Raw genomic sequence first — 14307 nt, 5'->3', positions numbered from 1 at the left:
GGCCTCCGTCCTGATGCGTGACAAGAGCGCAGGTGTGTCGGTCCTGGCGCCCGTTCCCCAGAACATCCCCGCCAGGGAGACAGAGGCTTGGCTCGGCTCCCCTCCTTCCCCACCTTAGGGATCAACCAGTCCTGGGCAATTTGGTGTTGCCATGACAACCACACACTTTCTTCCTCCCTACTTAGCAGATTGAATCTGAGTTGCAGATTAAATCCTGGTGAGTTGTCTGGTTAGAAAGCATGTGTCTGCTTGGAGAGATGCACGCATCCTCAATTTCCCGGGTGCTTCTGGTGCCCACTCCTTGTTTCCTGATGGCTGGGGCAGAGGGGATGCGCCTCACACTGCTCCCTGGTGCACTGCTCCCAGGGGTGGTCCTGCCCTGTGTCAGAGCCCCTGAGATCTGGCTTCCCACCTGCACCATCCCTTGGACAGAACTCTGGTGTGCCATCTCTCAGGTGAGCTGGGCAGTGGACGCCAGTGCGGCAGACAATGCATGGGCCTCTTTGATGTGAGGCACAGGGGTTTCTGGCAAGAGCTCTGGACTCAGGAGGCTCCCTCTGTCCCCTTCAGGGGCGTGTGCTACTTTTAGGGGCTCCGGCAACCATGGCTGAGAGTTGCCTTGTGTGAACAGCTGGATGACTGGGCCCCTCAGGCCCCAGAATGACCTTAACTTCCGCACTTTCCCTGACCTTAGCCAACTCTGACCAACAGAGATCAGAGCTCACTGGGAGTGGGGTCGGAGACCAGCCCCCCAATGAAGGAGACCTGGGGCAGGGGGGAAGAAGGCCCTGTCTGGGATTGTGGGGTGGTGGTGCCGGTGGCTTTGGGAGGCATGCAGGGCCTCCCTGGGGGAGGGGGGCATTGTGGCCATGGAGTCCTCTCCAGAGGGCTTGGGCTGTCATTGGTCACCTCCTACCCTGGATGCCAGCTGCCTCCAGGACCCGCAGGCCCATCTTGTTCATGAATGCTCAGTGCCTCGTCTGGAGCCAGGACTCTTCCCAGTGTCACCCTGGCAGTTGAATGGGGCCTGGTTTAACACATTTAAGAGGAGGTAGCCAGAGCATGATCAGAGAAAGGTATGGCCCCACCGTGGTCAGGTCTGCCCGGCTAGGGATGGAAAGGGCATGGGGGAGCATTCATTCTGCCATCTGCCCTCAGGGCTCATGTACAGTCCTGCTGCACGTCAAACCCTCCACATGGCTTTCACCCACCCCCCTGGGCTGTGGCAGCCCCGGGGCTGTCTCCTGGTTTAGGCATTTATGGTGTGGGCTTGGAGTTTTGTAGGGGAGAGCATAAAGTACAGGAGGAAAAAAAAAACAGAAGAAGCAAATGGAAAGATAAGAGATAATGAATAGCTTGAGGAAAAACAACGGACTGTAGCAGAAAGGAAACTGTATACCACTGGGTCCAGCAGAGAACAATGTTTACGTGGTTTTCAACACATAAACACCGAATATCAATCTGCCCCAGATGGTGACATTAGAAGGACGGAGTGAGGGGCAGCCCCTGGCACAGCGGTTTAGTGCTGCCTGCAGCCCAGGGTGTGATCCTGGAGACCCTGGATCGAGTCCCTGGATCGAGTCCTGGATCGAGTCCCTGGATCGAGTCCCACGTCAGGCTCTCTGCATGGAGCCTGCTTCTATCTCTGCCTGTGTCTCTCTGACTCTCATTCTCTCTCTGTGTCTCTATGAATAAATAAATCTTTTAAAAAAAAGGACGGAGTGATGTGTGTGGAGAAGTGGCTATCAGAGCTCATTTTCCCACACATAGGAGCTCTATGTTCAAAAGGGGGAAAATCGGGCAGCTCAACAGTTTAGCGCCAACTTCGGCCCAGGGCGTGACCCTGGGGTCTCAGGATCGAGTCCCGCATCGGGCCCCCTGCGTGGAGCCTGCTTCTCCCTCTGCCTGTGTCTCTGCCTCTCTCTCTTTCTGTGTCCCTCATGAAAAAATAAGTATAATCTAAAAAAAAATTTTTAAATAAAGGGGAAAAAAATCAAGCAATAGCAATATAAGTAAATTATTTAGAAATAAGGAGGGAAATGGAAGAAGAATTGGCCAAAAGAATGGAAAGGAGGGGCCACAGAGAGGGAAGCTCAAGGTGGGGAGCAGAACCTGCCAGGTTTGTGTCACCAGCCTTGTCGTATCATTCAACTTTTAAAACTTTGCACACATATTATTTTGATCAAAAGAAAAATTGAAAATAAAAGCAGGTAGGGTTTAGATAGAGAGCAGGCTGAGGCTTGAGAAAGAGTGAATCACCCAGGGTAGTGAAGTCAGGAGAGAACAAGCGGGGATCTGGGCTCACGTCTGTGGCCAAAGGCAGGAGAGCTTGGGGTGATCTTGTCAAGACCGTGGACTTAACCTATGCTCTGGTGGTCACCAAGCACCCACAAAGGCCGCAAGAATGGGCTTGGAGCTTACGGGGATGCACGCCATGCCTTTGGGCAGGGGCACAAAGGCTCAGAGCCACCGGCCTGTGGAGGGCACGTCATCCTGGGGGGTGGAGTGGGAGCAGCAGGCAGAGATGCCTTCCGTGGGCTGTTCCGCTTCCTTTCTGCTGACTGGTGGCTTTTGTTCTCAAGTGCCCCATGCAGTCAGGCTGATTAATCAGATTAATCAGAGGAGAGCTGGGGCATCTATGATGCTCCTGACACTTCTGGGAAGCCATCCTTTGTGACAGACGCACACTCTCCACGCTGATGCTGCACCCCTCTGAGGCCAGGGAGCCAGCGGAGCCTGGAGCATCAGGTCCTCGTTGCCCGCTTGTGGTCATTAGGGACTCCGAGGCCCACTGTTCCTCCAGGGTTCTCCTGGCCTCAGCAGTGAGAAAGGCTGTTGGTTAAGTGACCAAGTGCCAGGCTGCTGTGATACCACAGTTAATGCTGACCATAGCTGGGTGCCCTTCATGTGAAGCCCTTTCCAGATGTGGAACCCAAGTGAAAGAAGAGGTTTGGCCCACTGGCCAGCAGATCCTGAGTCTGGGCCTCCAGGTTGGCCAGTCAGTCTTTAACTTAGCGAGACCTAGGCTGTCTTCTCTCCATCCCAGGCTTCCTTTGGGCTCAGCCTGGCGCCAAGAGGCAGTGACCTGCTCTGATATAGCAACTGCGCTATCAGCCTCTATCTGTAGGCAAAATGCAGAAGCAGGTTTGGTACTTAGAGGTCTTCCTGTCAGGGACTATCATGCAGTTTACAAATTAGCAAAAAATTGGAGACAACCTTAAAAAGTATACCATGTAGTTAAAAAAAAAAATTACAGAGGACAGTATAGGCAGGGTAAGGTATGTGTACCATGTGTGAAGTGAAAAGAGGCATGGACAGGATGTGGCCTTTTAAACAGTCTATAGGGCACTAGCTGCCCAGGGATTTATATATATATATTATATATACATATTTCAGAGGACGGGGGCAGGGGCAGAGGGAGGCACAAGCAGACTCCCCACTGAGCATAGTGCCCAATGCAGGACTTGATCTCACGACCCTGAGATCAGGACCTGAGCCAAAACCAAGAGTCAGACCCTCAACTGACTGAGCCACCCAGGTATCCCTGCCCAGGGATAATTATATATTGTATAATTTACAGCTTGTAATTTAATATTAAGAAATCTATAAAATGCAAAATAATATCAGGAGATAAAATCACTTGTTGTCAGGAGAAACCGTGCATGCAGACATGTGACTCTGGCCCTTCCTCTGTCTGAACATGGCCCCGGCTCCAGCCTCAGAGCACACAGGCATCTCCGCTCTCCAGACCCCAAGAACTGCTGCTCGGTGACTTTTCCTTGGCTCCCATGATGATGCCAGAGTAATAGTGAGCAGGGATGAGAATCTTCTGGAGATGGAAAAGAGGTCAGGTTAACCCCCAGGGTCTTCTGTAGAGACAAAGGCAGGGCTGGAGTTAGAATGTGGTTCTCCAGCTCTCTGGCTCTGTTGATTATCTGGATCACCAGCTGGTTCCAGGGCCCAAACCTCATCTCCCAGGCCATGAAAGCAACTGGAGCCCTGGCGGAGGTTGGAGGAGTGGCCCATGGAGGCAGATGGAAATGGGGGAACCTGGAGCATGGGCTGTGAGGGTCAGCACCCCAGGCACGCTCAGGTTACAGCTCTTTGAGGAGGAGCAAGAGGAAGGCCTGACGGACCCCCCATCAGTGAGATATGACCCCAGATACTGAATGTCAACAGCCTTACTCCTTCCCCCTAGGATCAGCGCCAGGCTCAGACATGTCTGGTGTCTGCGGACTGTCCAGGAGTCCTAGCTGTGGCCAGGACACGTGTCCCTTCTTAGGAAACCCCATCTCAACAGTGGCACCCCAAGACACACACCCACAGGTACCCCAAGAATTGGCCTTTCTCTTCCTCCCAGCTGCTTCTGAAGGAGACAGCCAGTTGACCTGAACCCGGCACCCTCATCCCAGTCCAGCGAAGGAAAAACAGAAGCAACCACAGTCTACAGAGGTTAAGTCTGATAGGCTGACGACAGAGACAGTGCTTGGGTGGGTTGTCTTCAGGGTAAGGAGGAAGAACTCCACGAGTTTTGTCTCAGCCGTGATGAGTGGTTCAAGCCGAGGACGCCGGCAAACTGGTGAGAGAACTGTGCTGGGGTGCTGGCCCGGGCCCCCCGCGCGGCTGGCGGAGCAAGTCGGGCCTTCCTCTCCCGCAAGCGGCCGCCGGCCCTCCGAGGGCACAGCCGCGCTCTCTGCCCATCACCCGGGGCCTTTTCTTTCTGCTTTGATCGAGGCTGTGGGGAAACCTAAACAACCCCGAGGCCATCTCTGACATCGCTGAAAATCCCTTAACCAGCTTCTGAGGGCCCTCTCTCATTCGGGGTGCCGGCCGCCCGTGGCCCCTCCTGAAGCCGTGGCTCTGCCTCCCAGGCCTGGCACCAGAGTTTGCCACGATTCAGGAGGCCCAGGCCTGGCTCCGCACAGCCTTCCAACCCATGTTCTCACCCTCGTCGGCTCCTCCGGGAGGCTGGGCCGAAAGGAGCTTCCGTTGCCTCTTCAGTTGTAGCTTCGCCCTCAAGGCAACGGAAGAAAGGACTCCCAGGCACGTGCACGTAGCTTCTGTGGACTGGGGATGGGGCAGAGGCAGCAGGCAGGGGTGAGACCCATGTCCCCAGAGCCACAGGTCCCCACCAACTCTGTTTGGCGGAATTATAACTCCGCTCACGGGGCAAACACGAGGCCGGTGCTAGGCACCCCCTGCTCAAGGCCCCACATCGTCTCCTTTATTTCTGGCCACGTCCTGGGAGGCAAGTGCTCTTATCTCCATTTTCAGATGAGGAAACTGAGGCTCGAAGGGAAAATGCCTTGCTCAGGATCACACGGTTTGAAGTGGGGCTGGATCTGCCTCCATGCCCCTCCCTGGAGGAACCCCCACCACAGCCTGCCTTCCTAATTCTCTAGGGAGAAAGAGCACAGGGCTGCTGGGTGGGACGGGGACAGAGCAGCCCGGGAGGCCAAAGGCACAGGCAACCGAACCTGACAGGGCAAGGGCCCAGCAGCTGGGGAGTGAGGAGAGGTGGGAGGGTTGGAGGCCGGATGGCGGGTGCGGACAGCAGCCGAGCTCCCCCGGGCGCCCTGAGTCACCCCTGAAGGAGCCGAGGAAGGGACGGGATGGGGACGTACAGTGCCATGCACTTTGGGTGGATGTCCTTCGTGGGGGACAGAGCTAAGGAAAAGTGGTGAACTCCCGAGTGTGTAATGCCTTTGCCTCTCTCTCTGCTAGCTCAGCCAGAAATAGCTGGGTCCACAGGGTGGGAGAGCGGGGCCCCGGCGCACATGGGGGGGCAGTGTCAGGAGAGAAACCAGCCAGGGGATGGGGAGCAGAGGAGAAAGTGGGAAGGAGGCGGGCACACCGGGTGTGGAGGAAGCCTTGCTCTGGGCTGTTCCCCGCGGCTCTCAGAGCTGCCGGCTCACCTCTGCTCTCGCCCCTTCCCTGGGCCCGGCAGGGTGGCTAGTGACGGATGAGAAAGCTGAACACAGATGGCAAGATGTCCTGCAAAGTGAAGAAGTGGCCTGGGAGCCCCGAAGTCAGCCACTTTCCCACTTCTTGGTGGTATCACCTGGGGCCAGGACACCCACAGACAGAGTGGGGGGAGCCTTTTCTTTGTAATGCAACATCATTTTTTGGTAAGATTTATTTCTCTCAAATGTTTCTCATTCAAGCGAATGCTAGGACCTGTGCAAAGCAATAACCTCAAATTCTTTAACATGGAATAAAGACTGAGAGACTGAGGCGGGGTAGGAGTTATAGAGGGAAAGGAGCCCTAGGAGGTCAGAGAAGAGCTTTAAGACACCAAACTGTGGATTTCGATGTGTTTTTGCTTTTGTTCTTGACAAAAATAACTTTTATTTCAAGCAAACTCTTTTTTTTAAGATTTTATTTATTCATGAGAGACATAGGGAGAGGGAGGCAGAGATATAGGCAGAGGGAGAAGCAGGTGCCCCACGGGGAGTTCCATGTGGAACTTGATCCCAGGACTTCGGGATCATGCCTTGAACCAAAGGCAGAGGCTTAACCACTGAGCCACCCAGGTGTCCCTCAAGCAAACTCTTTACCCCAAAATTTCAAACTTAATAAAAGCAGTCCTGCTCCTGCTGGAGTGGGAACAGGAATTGGAAGCAGGAGCGGAGGAAGAGCAGGAGTAAAGCAGAAGCAGGAGGGGATGCAGAGTAAGAGCAGAGCAGGAATAGAACAGGAACAGGAGCAGAGCAGGAGCAGAAGAAGGAGCAGGAAGAGGAGCAGGAGGAGCAGGAGGAGGAGCAGAGCAGGAGCAGGAGGAGCAGGAGGAGCAGCAGAGCAGGAGGAGGGGCAGGAGGAGCAGAGCAGGAGCAGGAGGAAGAGCAGGAGGAGGAGCAGGACAGCGGCTGCGCCCACTCTGGCGTTAGCACCACAGATAGCCCGGGGCCTTCAGATCAGGGAGGATGGCACCTGCGGAGGTAAATGGGTGGGGCTCGGGCCGACCCCCAGGTCTGCCGCCCTCTTCCTAGCTGGCTGGTCCACGGCAAATCAAGCCACTGCTCTGTGCCTCAGCTTCCTCCTCTGTAACACGCAGACAACGGATGGGGCTGCTGGGAAATCTAACCACTAACACGTCTCAGGTGTGCGGTCACCGAGTACCAGGCACAGGCTCAGTACTCCGTAATTGGCAGAGAGAGGGGTTCAAGGTCACCCAGTGAGTTAGGAGAGGACGGCCAGGCTGCGGTATAACCGATGGCACGTGTGCATCACCACATGCCGTCTAGCAAGCCAAACCCACTCGCGTGCTTCTGAAGGCAGATGTGGAACCAGTGGGTTCCCTCAGTGACAGTGCAGATGGAAGAACACCACAGGCAGGACACCTCTGGGGTCCTGTCCCCCCACAACTCTCAGGCCTGTGTTTGCAGGTTTGCTGCAGGAGAGCTGAGGGGCGGCGAAGACAAGTCGCCAGAGTGCCTGGGCATCATGCCATCAGCCCCGCTGGGGAGCCAGAGAGCCACATGATTTCACTCAGGGATACAAGAGAAAAAAATGGCAAGGAGCTCTGTCCCTTCTATTGCCCCCCACAGCCTGACATCTGCACACCTGCAAGACATTCTCTTGTCATTGGAGAGATGCCACTCAGAGATCCCATGAGCCACAGAGAGAAAGGAATCCTGGGCTCTGGTTCAGGAATATAAAAATGCACTCTGCTCATCTGGTTTGTTAAAATTGTTAATGCCCTAGGGGATACAGAAGCTATTTTAGCAACATTCCCTAGTTTGGTTGAGATTATTCGTGGAGGAAAACATTCCCATTTTTGTCATGGCTGCAGAGTTTGGCTTTTCCTGTTTTCATCATTCCCCCCCATGGCCATGCCAGGCCCTGATGAGGCTGGACAAGAGCATGCTCCAAGACTGGGGATGGCTGGAGTCAAACAGCTCTGGGGGGGCGGTTTCGTGCACCTATGGAAAGGACGGAGGCCCCTGTGTCACCTGGTTGTCCTCAGAGTTGAAAGGCCACCTAGGAGAGGCCCTCTAATACCCTGTACACCATTCTCTCTCATGTCACCCGCTTGTCATTTTCAAAAGCAAGCGCAAGGGAGTGAGGGTGTAGGTGAGCTGGGAAGACAACCGGGCTGCCCACAGTGAGTCATGCTTTCATTCCAGAACTTCTCCCCTGCCAGATATGGCTGTGTGGAAGCCACACACTGTTACTCCTACATAATTGAAAAAGGGTGTCAGGGTCTCTCAGACACGAACCAGAAACACACTGCTCAGCTGTCATGTCCAATGTGACCAACGCAGTCATGTCTTAATCTGTCCCTGCTCACTGCCTGCTCCGACGGCATCACAGCCTGGCTTCAAGGCCCCGCGTTGCGACAGGATAGTGCAGATGAGATGCAAGGACCCAGAGCCCCCAGTGTTTTAGGCTCTTTTCCCACCAAGCACTGGAAACCAGGTGGCCTCTGCCAAATGCATTTGTCAGGCCAGGGCAACACTAGCCAGTGGGGTCAAGAGGGTATTAATTTGGGGACACATTTATGGGAGGACAGAGGGAGGAAATGAGACAAACCAATGGTGGTTTAGATTCTTTCGCAAGTCAGCTCTTCCGTCATGGGCCCTCATGCCACTCCTGAGGCTGAAGGGGCAACCCTGGATGGCGCATGCCACCCTGCCTGGCCCCAACCCAGTTAGAGCTGACTGAATGGGGGCTCAGCTGCCTCAAGGGCGGCCCAGCCACTGGCTCACTTAAACATGACCCACAGCCTCTGGGCCAGATCCCTTTCTCCTGCAGGGGCTTTGCTTTGGGAACAGAAATTAAAGCTGAGAGGATCGGGAGCTGGAGTTAAAAGTGGGGAAAGAGGAGGTCTCCTCAGTGGAGAGCCCAGGCCTCTACCCTGAGGCAGCATACCCCTGGCACTGTCCACCGTCTGGGCCCTAGGAGAGGTGAGGATCAGCCCAGCACGAGGGCCAGGAGCTGCCCTGCCTCCAGCCTCCCAGCCAGGTGGCTTCACAGGCACCCCTCCTTCCTTCCCCAGCTCCTGGGGCCTTTGGTTCATTGGGCTTTGTGGGGGCAGCATCTAGGGGCCAACTCCTCAGGAACCCGACCCAGGGACAAAACAGCACGCCAATTTGCCAACTACAACTTTTGTGCACCTGTACGCTTGTTACATTCGATTGGGGGTGGGGGGCACTAGCTCTGACACACTGTGGGGAGGATCTCCATGAGGGTGCTGGAGCCTGCAGAGGCTGGCACGGGGTTCTGGATACACTGACTCTGGGGAGCACTAGTCCCGAAGGGAAGACCTAACCCCCTGCACCTCACCTCCACCTAAGCCGCACTGTCCAGGGATAATGGAGAAGCTGCTGGGCAAAGAATCCACTGCACTTTGGGACGGGGGTACCCAGCAACTTGTTAACTAACAAGTATTTATAAAGTCTTCTTCATCAGGCCCCTAAGGGACGCCGAGGGATACTAGGAGCCCAGTTTTCCAATTTCACTGTGATGGACCCAGACGACTCTGGTTAAAAGGAACTGACGCTAAATAGCAGGACTAATGATGCCACGGTAATTGGGGTCAGACTGATGCGGCAAATCAATAGGAGTCTTCCTTCCCCTCAAATTCTTCAAACAAAGCATCTTTTTTTTTTTTTTTTTTAACCTTTGAAAGTTAATTAGCAAATGAAATACTGACAGTAAAGGCTCCCTCACCCAGGGACAGCAAGCAGGGTAGAACAAAACGGTAGCTGATTGGCTCACAAGTCCAATGTCCAGAGCAAATACATGGTATGGCACCTGATAAAGGGCAGAGGGCACCCTGGACTCCCCCAAAATCACAGTCTAAATTAACACACTTGCCCTACCAGTCCAATATAGGAGCCCTCACCCATCAAAGAATGGCTGGTTAATTAAAAAAAAAAAAAATGACCAAGATGAGAACCAGACCAGGCAGAGAAAACAGGAGAGAAAAATGCACAGTAAGCAAAGGGAAATAGTGCTTGGGGTGGGAAGGGAAAAGCAGAAGCGTGCTGCCAAGTCTTTCTGCCCCAGACACAGAAGGCTCCCCAAGAGGCCAGGCAACGGCCCCTCTTCAGAGCCAGGACCCACAGCCCAGGCACAGCACCCGTGTGGGGAAAAAAGTTCCCATGAGGAATAAAGATGGTTCACAGTACTCAAGCTATTGGTCCACCTTCCTTTTGAATTTTTTTCTTCTTTGGAAGGAAAAGAGCTGAAGAAAAGCACTGATTTGTTTTTAAAATCAGGAGACTGCCATGAAACCAGCAACACATATTCACAATGAAAGGAGACAGGCAGGAGGGTGTGTCCTGCTGGAATCAGGCTGGCAAGTGGCTGGGAGTGGGACAGCCCACACAGCACCCCCAGAGCCACGAGCGGGCAGTAAGTAGTGTGGCAGCGGGGTCCCCTCACCAAGGGACCTGACAGGCCAAACCTGAAGTCACCAACACATACATGTAGCCAGAGCAGCACAGAAGGAAGGAATGCTGCTATTCTCACCAGCAAACGCTTCATTTCATAAAAGGATGTGCTTTAGAGACTTGTTTCCATGGAGAAAGTAGCCTCACTATATTTTAAGTGGTACTTAAAGCCAAACATGTGAATCCTCCCCAGAAACCCTTCCTGGGTAAATCGAGGTAGCTCAGCACACGTGTATGCAAGCACCCTGAGGCACTGGTGTGGCTTTAGGGAGCCAGCAACGGAAAGCCTCAGAGGCAGCAGCCAGGTCCAATGTTCTTCCAGGAGGCCGCCAGAGGGTGGAGGCAGAGGTCAGTGAAGTGCAAAGGGCCTGCTGCCACCATGCTGACAGCCCAGGAGGCAGGTGCTAGCAGTAAGAAAACACCCACTTCCTGAAAACATTCGGCCATGGGACTACTTTTCCTATAAACAGGGAAGTAGGACATGGGAGAGTACTGGGCTGCCGGCCTAGCTGACCATATTGCAAGAGGAGCTGGTCCTGCCTGCAGCAGCCCTGTGCTGACGACAGAAGTGCCAGCAGGACTGCACGGGACGAGAGAAATCGAGCACTGGCTGTAAGACACAGCCTCCTTCCACACTGGAGAGCACAGCAGAAACTTGGGTGGGCTTCCTCTCACAAGCTGGGAGCCAGTAATGTTCAGGCATCAGCAACTCTTCCTGGAGCAGAGAACGGACATTGCGAACACATGTACAACTGTTCTCCAGCCCTGATGCTGGTGGACAAGGTGTGCCAGCTTTGGTTTGCCAAAAAAGCTGATCCCATAGCCCCGTCCCTAGAGACAATGGTTCTAGAGGTCTGGAGTGGGTCCTGGGAACCTACGTTTCTAACTTGCAACCAGGTAATTCTGAGGCAGGTATTTTAAGGGCCATGCTTGGAGTCTGGGTCAAGTGGGCATGGGGTGGGTAACGGGGCTCGAGGGGAGGGAGTGGTGGTCAAGGGCAGCAGAGAAGGACATGCTGCAGACCAAAGGTCCATTTCTGTGCACTCAAGAGACAAAAGTACACTCGAGGGAAGGAGGTAGCCCCACTGCCACCCCATGGAACAATCAATTCTTCTGAGCTAGCCTGACCGTGCCTCCTAAGTGCATAACCATGACCATGCTTTTGGGAGGTCTCTGATTAGTCAGTGATATCTTACGTTTAACTGCTTTCCCAGTTAGTGCAAAGCATTCCCCCTTTGAATAGATAAAAAGTCCAAGTGACTGGGTGCTAGTCTCAGTGCAGTGGTGGGTTTTGATCCTTGGTCCTTCTGCTCTGGCTCCCAGCCAGTGGATTTAAATGTGTGCACTTTAGCCAAACCACCATCTGATGCAAGATGCCCTGTTCTCTGGGTATAAACAGAAAGTCTGGGACATCAGGGCCAGATGATTACTATTATTATCTGAATACAGTTTCTGTGTGTAGCTCCGAAGGTCAATCACACCCAAAAGGAATTAATATATTATTGAAAGAAGAAAAATGGTTTGTCACCTCAAAATAATGCCCAGTGATGCTGCCTGCTGGGTGCAGGGTATGGGATGCAAGGAGATGAGCCTAGGCCTGGGCTCACACTGTTGTCTGGAGCACCAGACCCCCGGGCTGGCCATGCTTGTCCTGAGCTGGCATTCAGGTTTGCTGACCAGTGCTAGAAGCGGTGGGAAGGGTGTGCCATATAGCATGTACCTCATTTTATTCTGAGGGGAAAATATACATCACTTCACCATCAGCAGCCACCTGTGCAATCTCCCATGAGCAGTGTTTCCTTTGGGGGGCCAATGTAGCTCACACAGGATCACCGCTTCCTTCAGAGCCTTTTCTCCGATGGCCAGCCTGCTCCGGCTCTGGGAAGGCACACGGCAAAAAGGGCAAGAGGCACGACACTCCCTAGTTGACTCTGGGGAATGTGACCCGAGAGACTTTGGTGTTTTCATTTCCCAGATTTTTCAGTGAGGAACATCATTCCCTCTCTAAAAACCCAGACCACAGTGTTTGCTTTGGGACAGCCACCGCTCCAGGGCCACCTCTGGTTTAGCTGGGTGCACAACAGCAGGCCTCCTTCCTGCTTTTACAGAGTAAGTGACACATTCCTGTGAAGTGTAAAATGGCTACATCTCTCTTTCTGGGCCAGATTACTGTTAACTATCACATCCAAGATATAGTTTGTTGGCTTACGCAGCTCCTTAGGTCCCTCACACCCAACGGGGATATGTTAACCAAAAAATAAAACTGTTGATTAGAACAAAATGGTGACACAAATAATGTGTCTATTTTAAAAGAGCTTTTGGTCTTCCCTTAAAAGTGGAACTCCTTCTTCCTGTTTGAGGCTTCAAATGGATGATGTTTGGGGCGGCGATTCTCTCTGACGTCTCGCCTGCCAGGGTCGGTCCTCTTCTACCACAGACCCCTCAGCAGGGCTCTTGTGCACAGTTAATGTGTTCTACCCACAAAACCGCCCCACAGCTGGTCCAGGTGCCACAGGTGTCAATGCATCTGAGGTCATGAGGTTTTGTCAGCCAGTCTGGACACACGTAACTGAGTCCTAACAAAGTGGATCAGCTTGGTCTCTGTGAGGAATGCTGTCCCAAAAGTCATTCCCAAACAGAAGGCCCCCACAGCCACGTGTGCCAGCCTGGCCAGCCAGCCCTGCTCACAGCAGAGGAACACCTGCAGAAAGAAACCACTGTCACTGCCATGGCCCCTCCATCTTAACATCCTACCTCAGGGTTAAGCCAGGGAGAACGGAGGCCTTGCTGTTCCAGCTTCGAGTCAGATAAAAGGTATGACAACTGTGTACCAAGGGGCTACTGTGTTCCCACTAGTGACATTGTTTTGCCACATCTATCATAACATGCTGTCCTTGAGGCTTGGGGAAGGGGTAAGAGGAAGCAAATATTTGCCTAGGTGGGTCAGGAAGAGCAAGAAGGGGAAGCCTAGAGCCAGGAACAGCGAGCAGCCTACAAAAGCATGTAGTGTGAAGGCTGCAGGGAGTCTCACCTCGGAAACACCAGTAATCCCGCCACTGAGGACAAATGCCCCAAGGAGGGCGGGTGATAGGTACAGGCCTGCCAGGGGTCTGTGAGGGCTCTTTCTGTAGTAGCGGTGGATGAAGCAAAGGCTCTGTGTGATCCGAATGCCCATGTTAAAGCAGTTGGCCAAGATGAAGCCCACACTGCCACACCACTGGGTCAGGAGATAGGATAACACCAGGAATGAAGACGATAGGGCCAGCATTGTGAAATTGTACCTGGGGAGAGGGAGACAAAACAGAGGAGTAGGTACCTTGTCCCAAACAAGACTGTTCCAAAACAAGTGGCCGTAACATGAAATCACAGAAAGTACCTCTGAGTTGCCATAACCCGGCTGGTTTTCATAGCTGTGGACACTATATGGATATCCATAACTATCCCCCTCATCCCTGAAGAGAAGAGTAAGGAAATAAACAACGCAAGATATTATGGTTTTTAAGGATAATTGGTTAGTTTAAGTGACACTTTGTGACCAAAACACATAAAAATCCTGTTCAGTCCAAGTCTTCAATGTGAGGCACAAGAATTATGACATAGGTAATAATTATATATGAATACAAACTCTGTGACAGCCACTGACAGGGGAACAGGGATACAGTGATGAGTGAAAACACATAACCCTTACTCTATGAGGTTTGTATGTGTTTTACAGACCAGGAAACCAGGCACGGGGAGGCTGAGTAATTTGCCTAAGGAGTGACCTGACTCTGGCAACTAAACTTAGGGAAATGCACACCACTTTCCTTGGGAAATGCAGAAGCCCTGGGAACTTGGCTAGTAGATCTCACTTAAAGCAAGTGACCAGCCTTCAAAATGACATGCACACGGGGGAGTAGGCCTGAATCAC

The 14307-nt window shown here is 53.1% G+C and overlaps 1 protein-coding gene across 1 annotated transcript in view; it reads right to left on the bottom strand.

Annotated features, from left to right (window-relative positions):
- Nucleotides 1-12524: 12524 nt before the first annotated feature.
- The window catches only part of RFT1 (RFT1 homolog), a 37543-nt gene continuing 35760 nt past the window's right edge, over nt 12525-14307 (bottom strand). Inside the window, exons 12-13 of the mRNA XM_038566170.1 lie at nt 13429-13678; nt 12525-13098 (exon numbers count right to left, since the gene is read on the bottom strand). Of these exons, the coding sequence (XP_038422098.1) occupies nt 12931-13098; nt 13429-13678 (418 nt within the window). The 3' untranslated portion in view covers nt 12525-12930. The remainder of the gene's footprint in view (nt 13099-13428; nt 13679-14307) is intronic.

This window comes from Canis lupus, chromosome 20, assembly GCF_011100685.1.
Source record: "Canis lupus familiaris isolate Mischka breed German Shepherd chromosome 20, alternate assembly UU_Cfam_GSD_1.0, whole genome shotgun sequence".
NCBI classification, from domain to species: Eukaryota; Metazoa; Chordata; class Mammalia; order Carnivora; family Canidae; genus Canis; species Canis lupus.
Note: the sequence above shows the minus strand (reverse complement) of the source record. Positions and strands in the feature narration are given on the sequence as shown.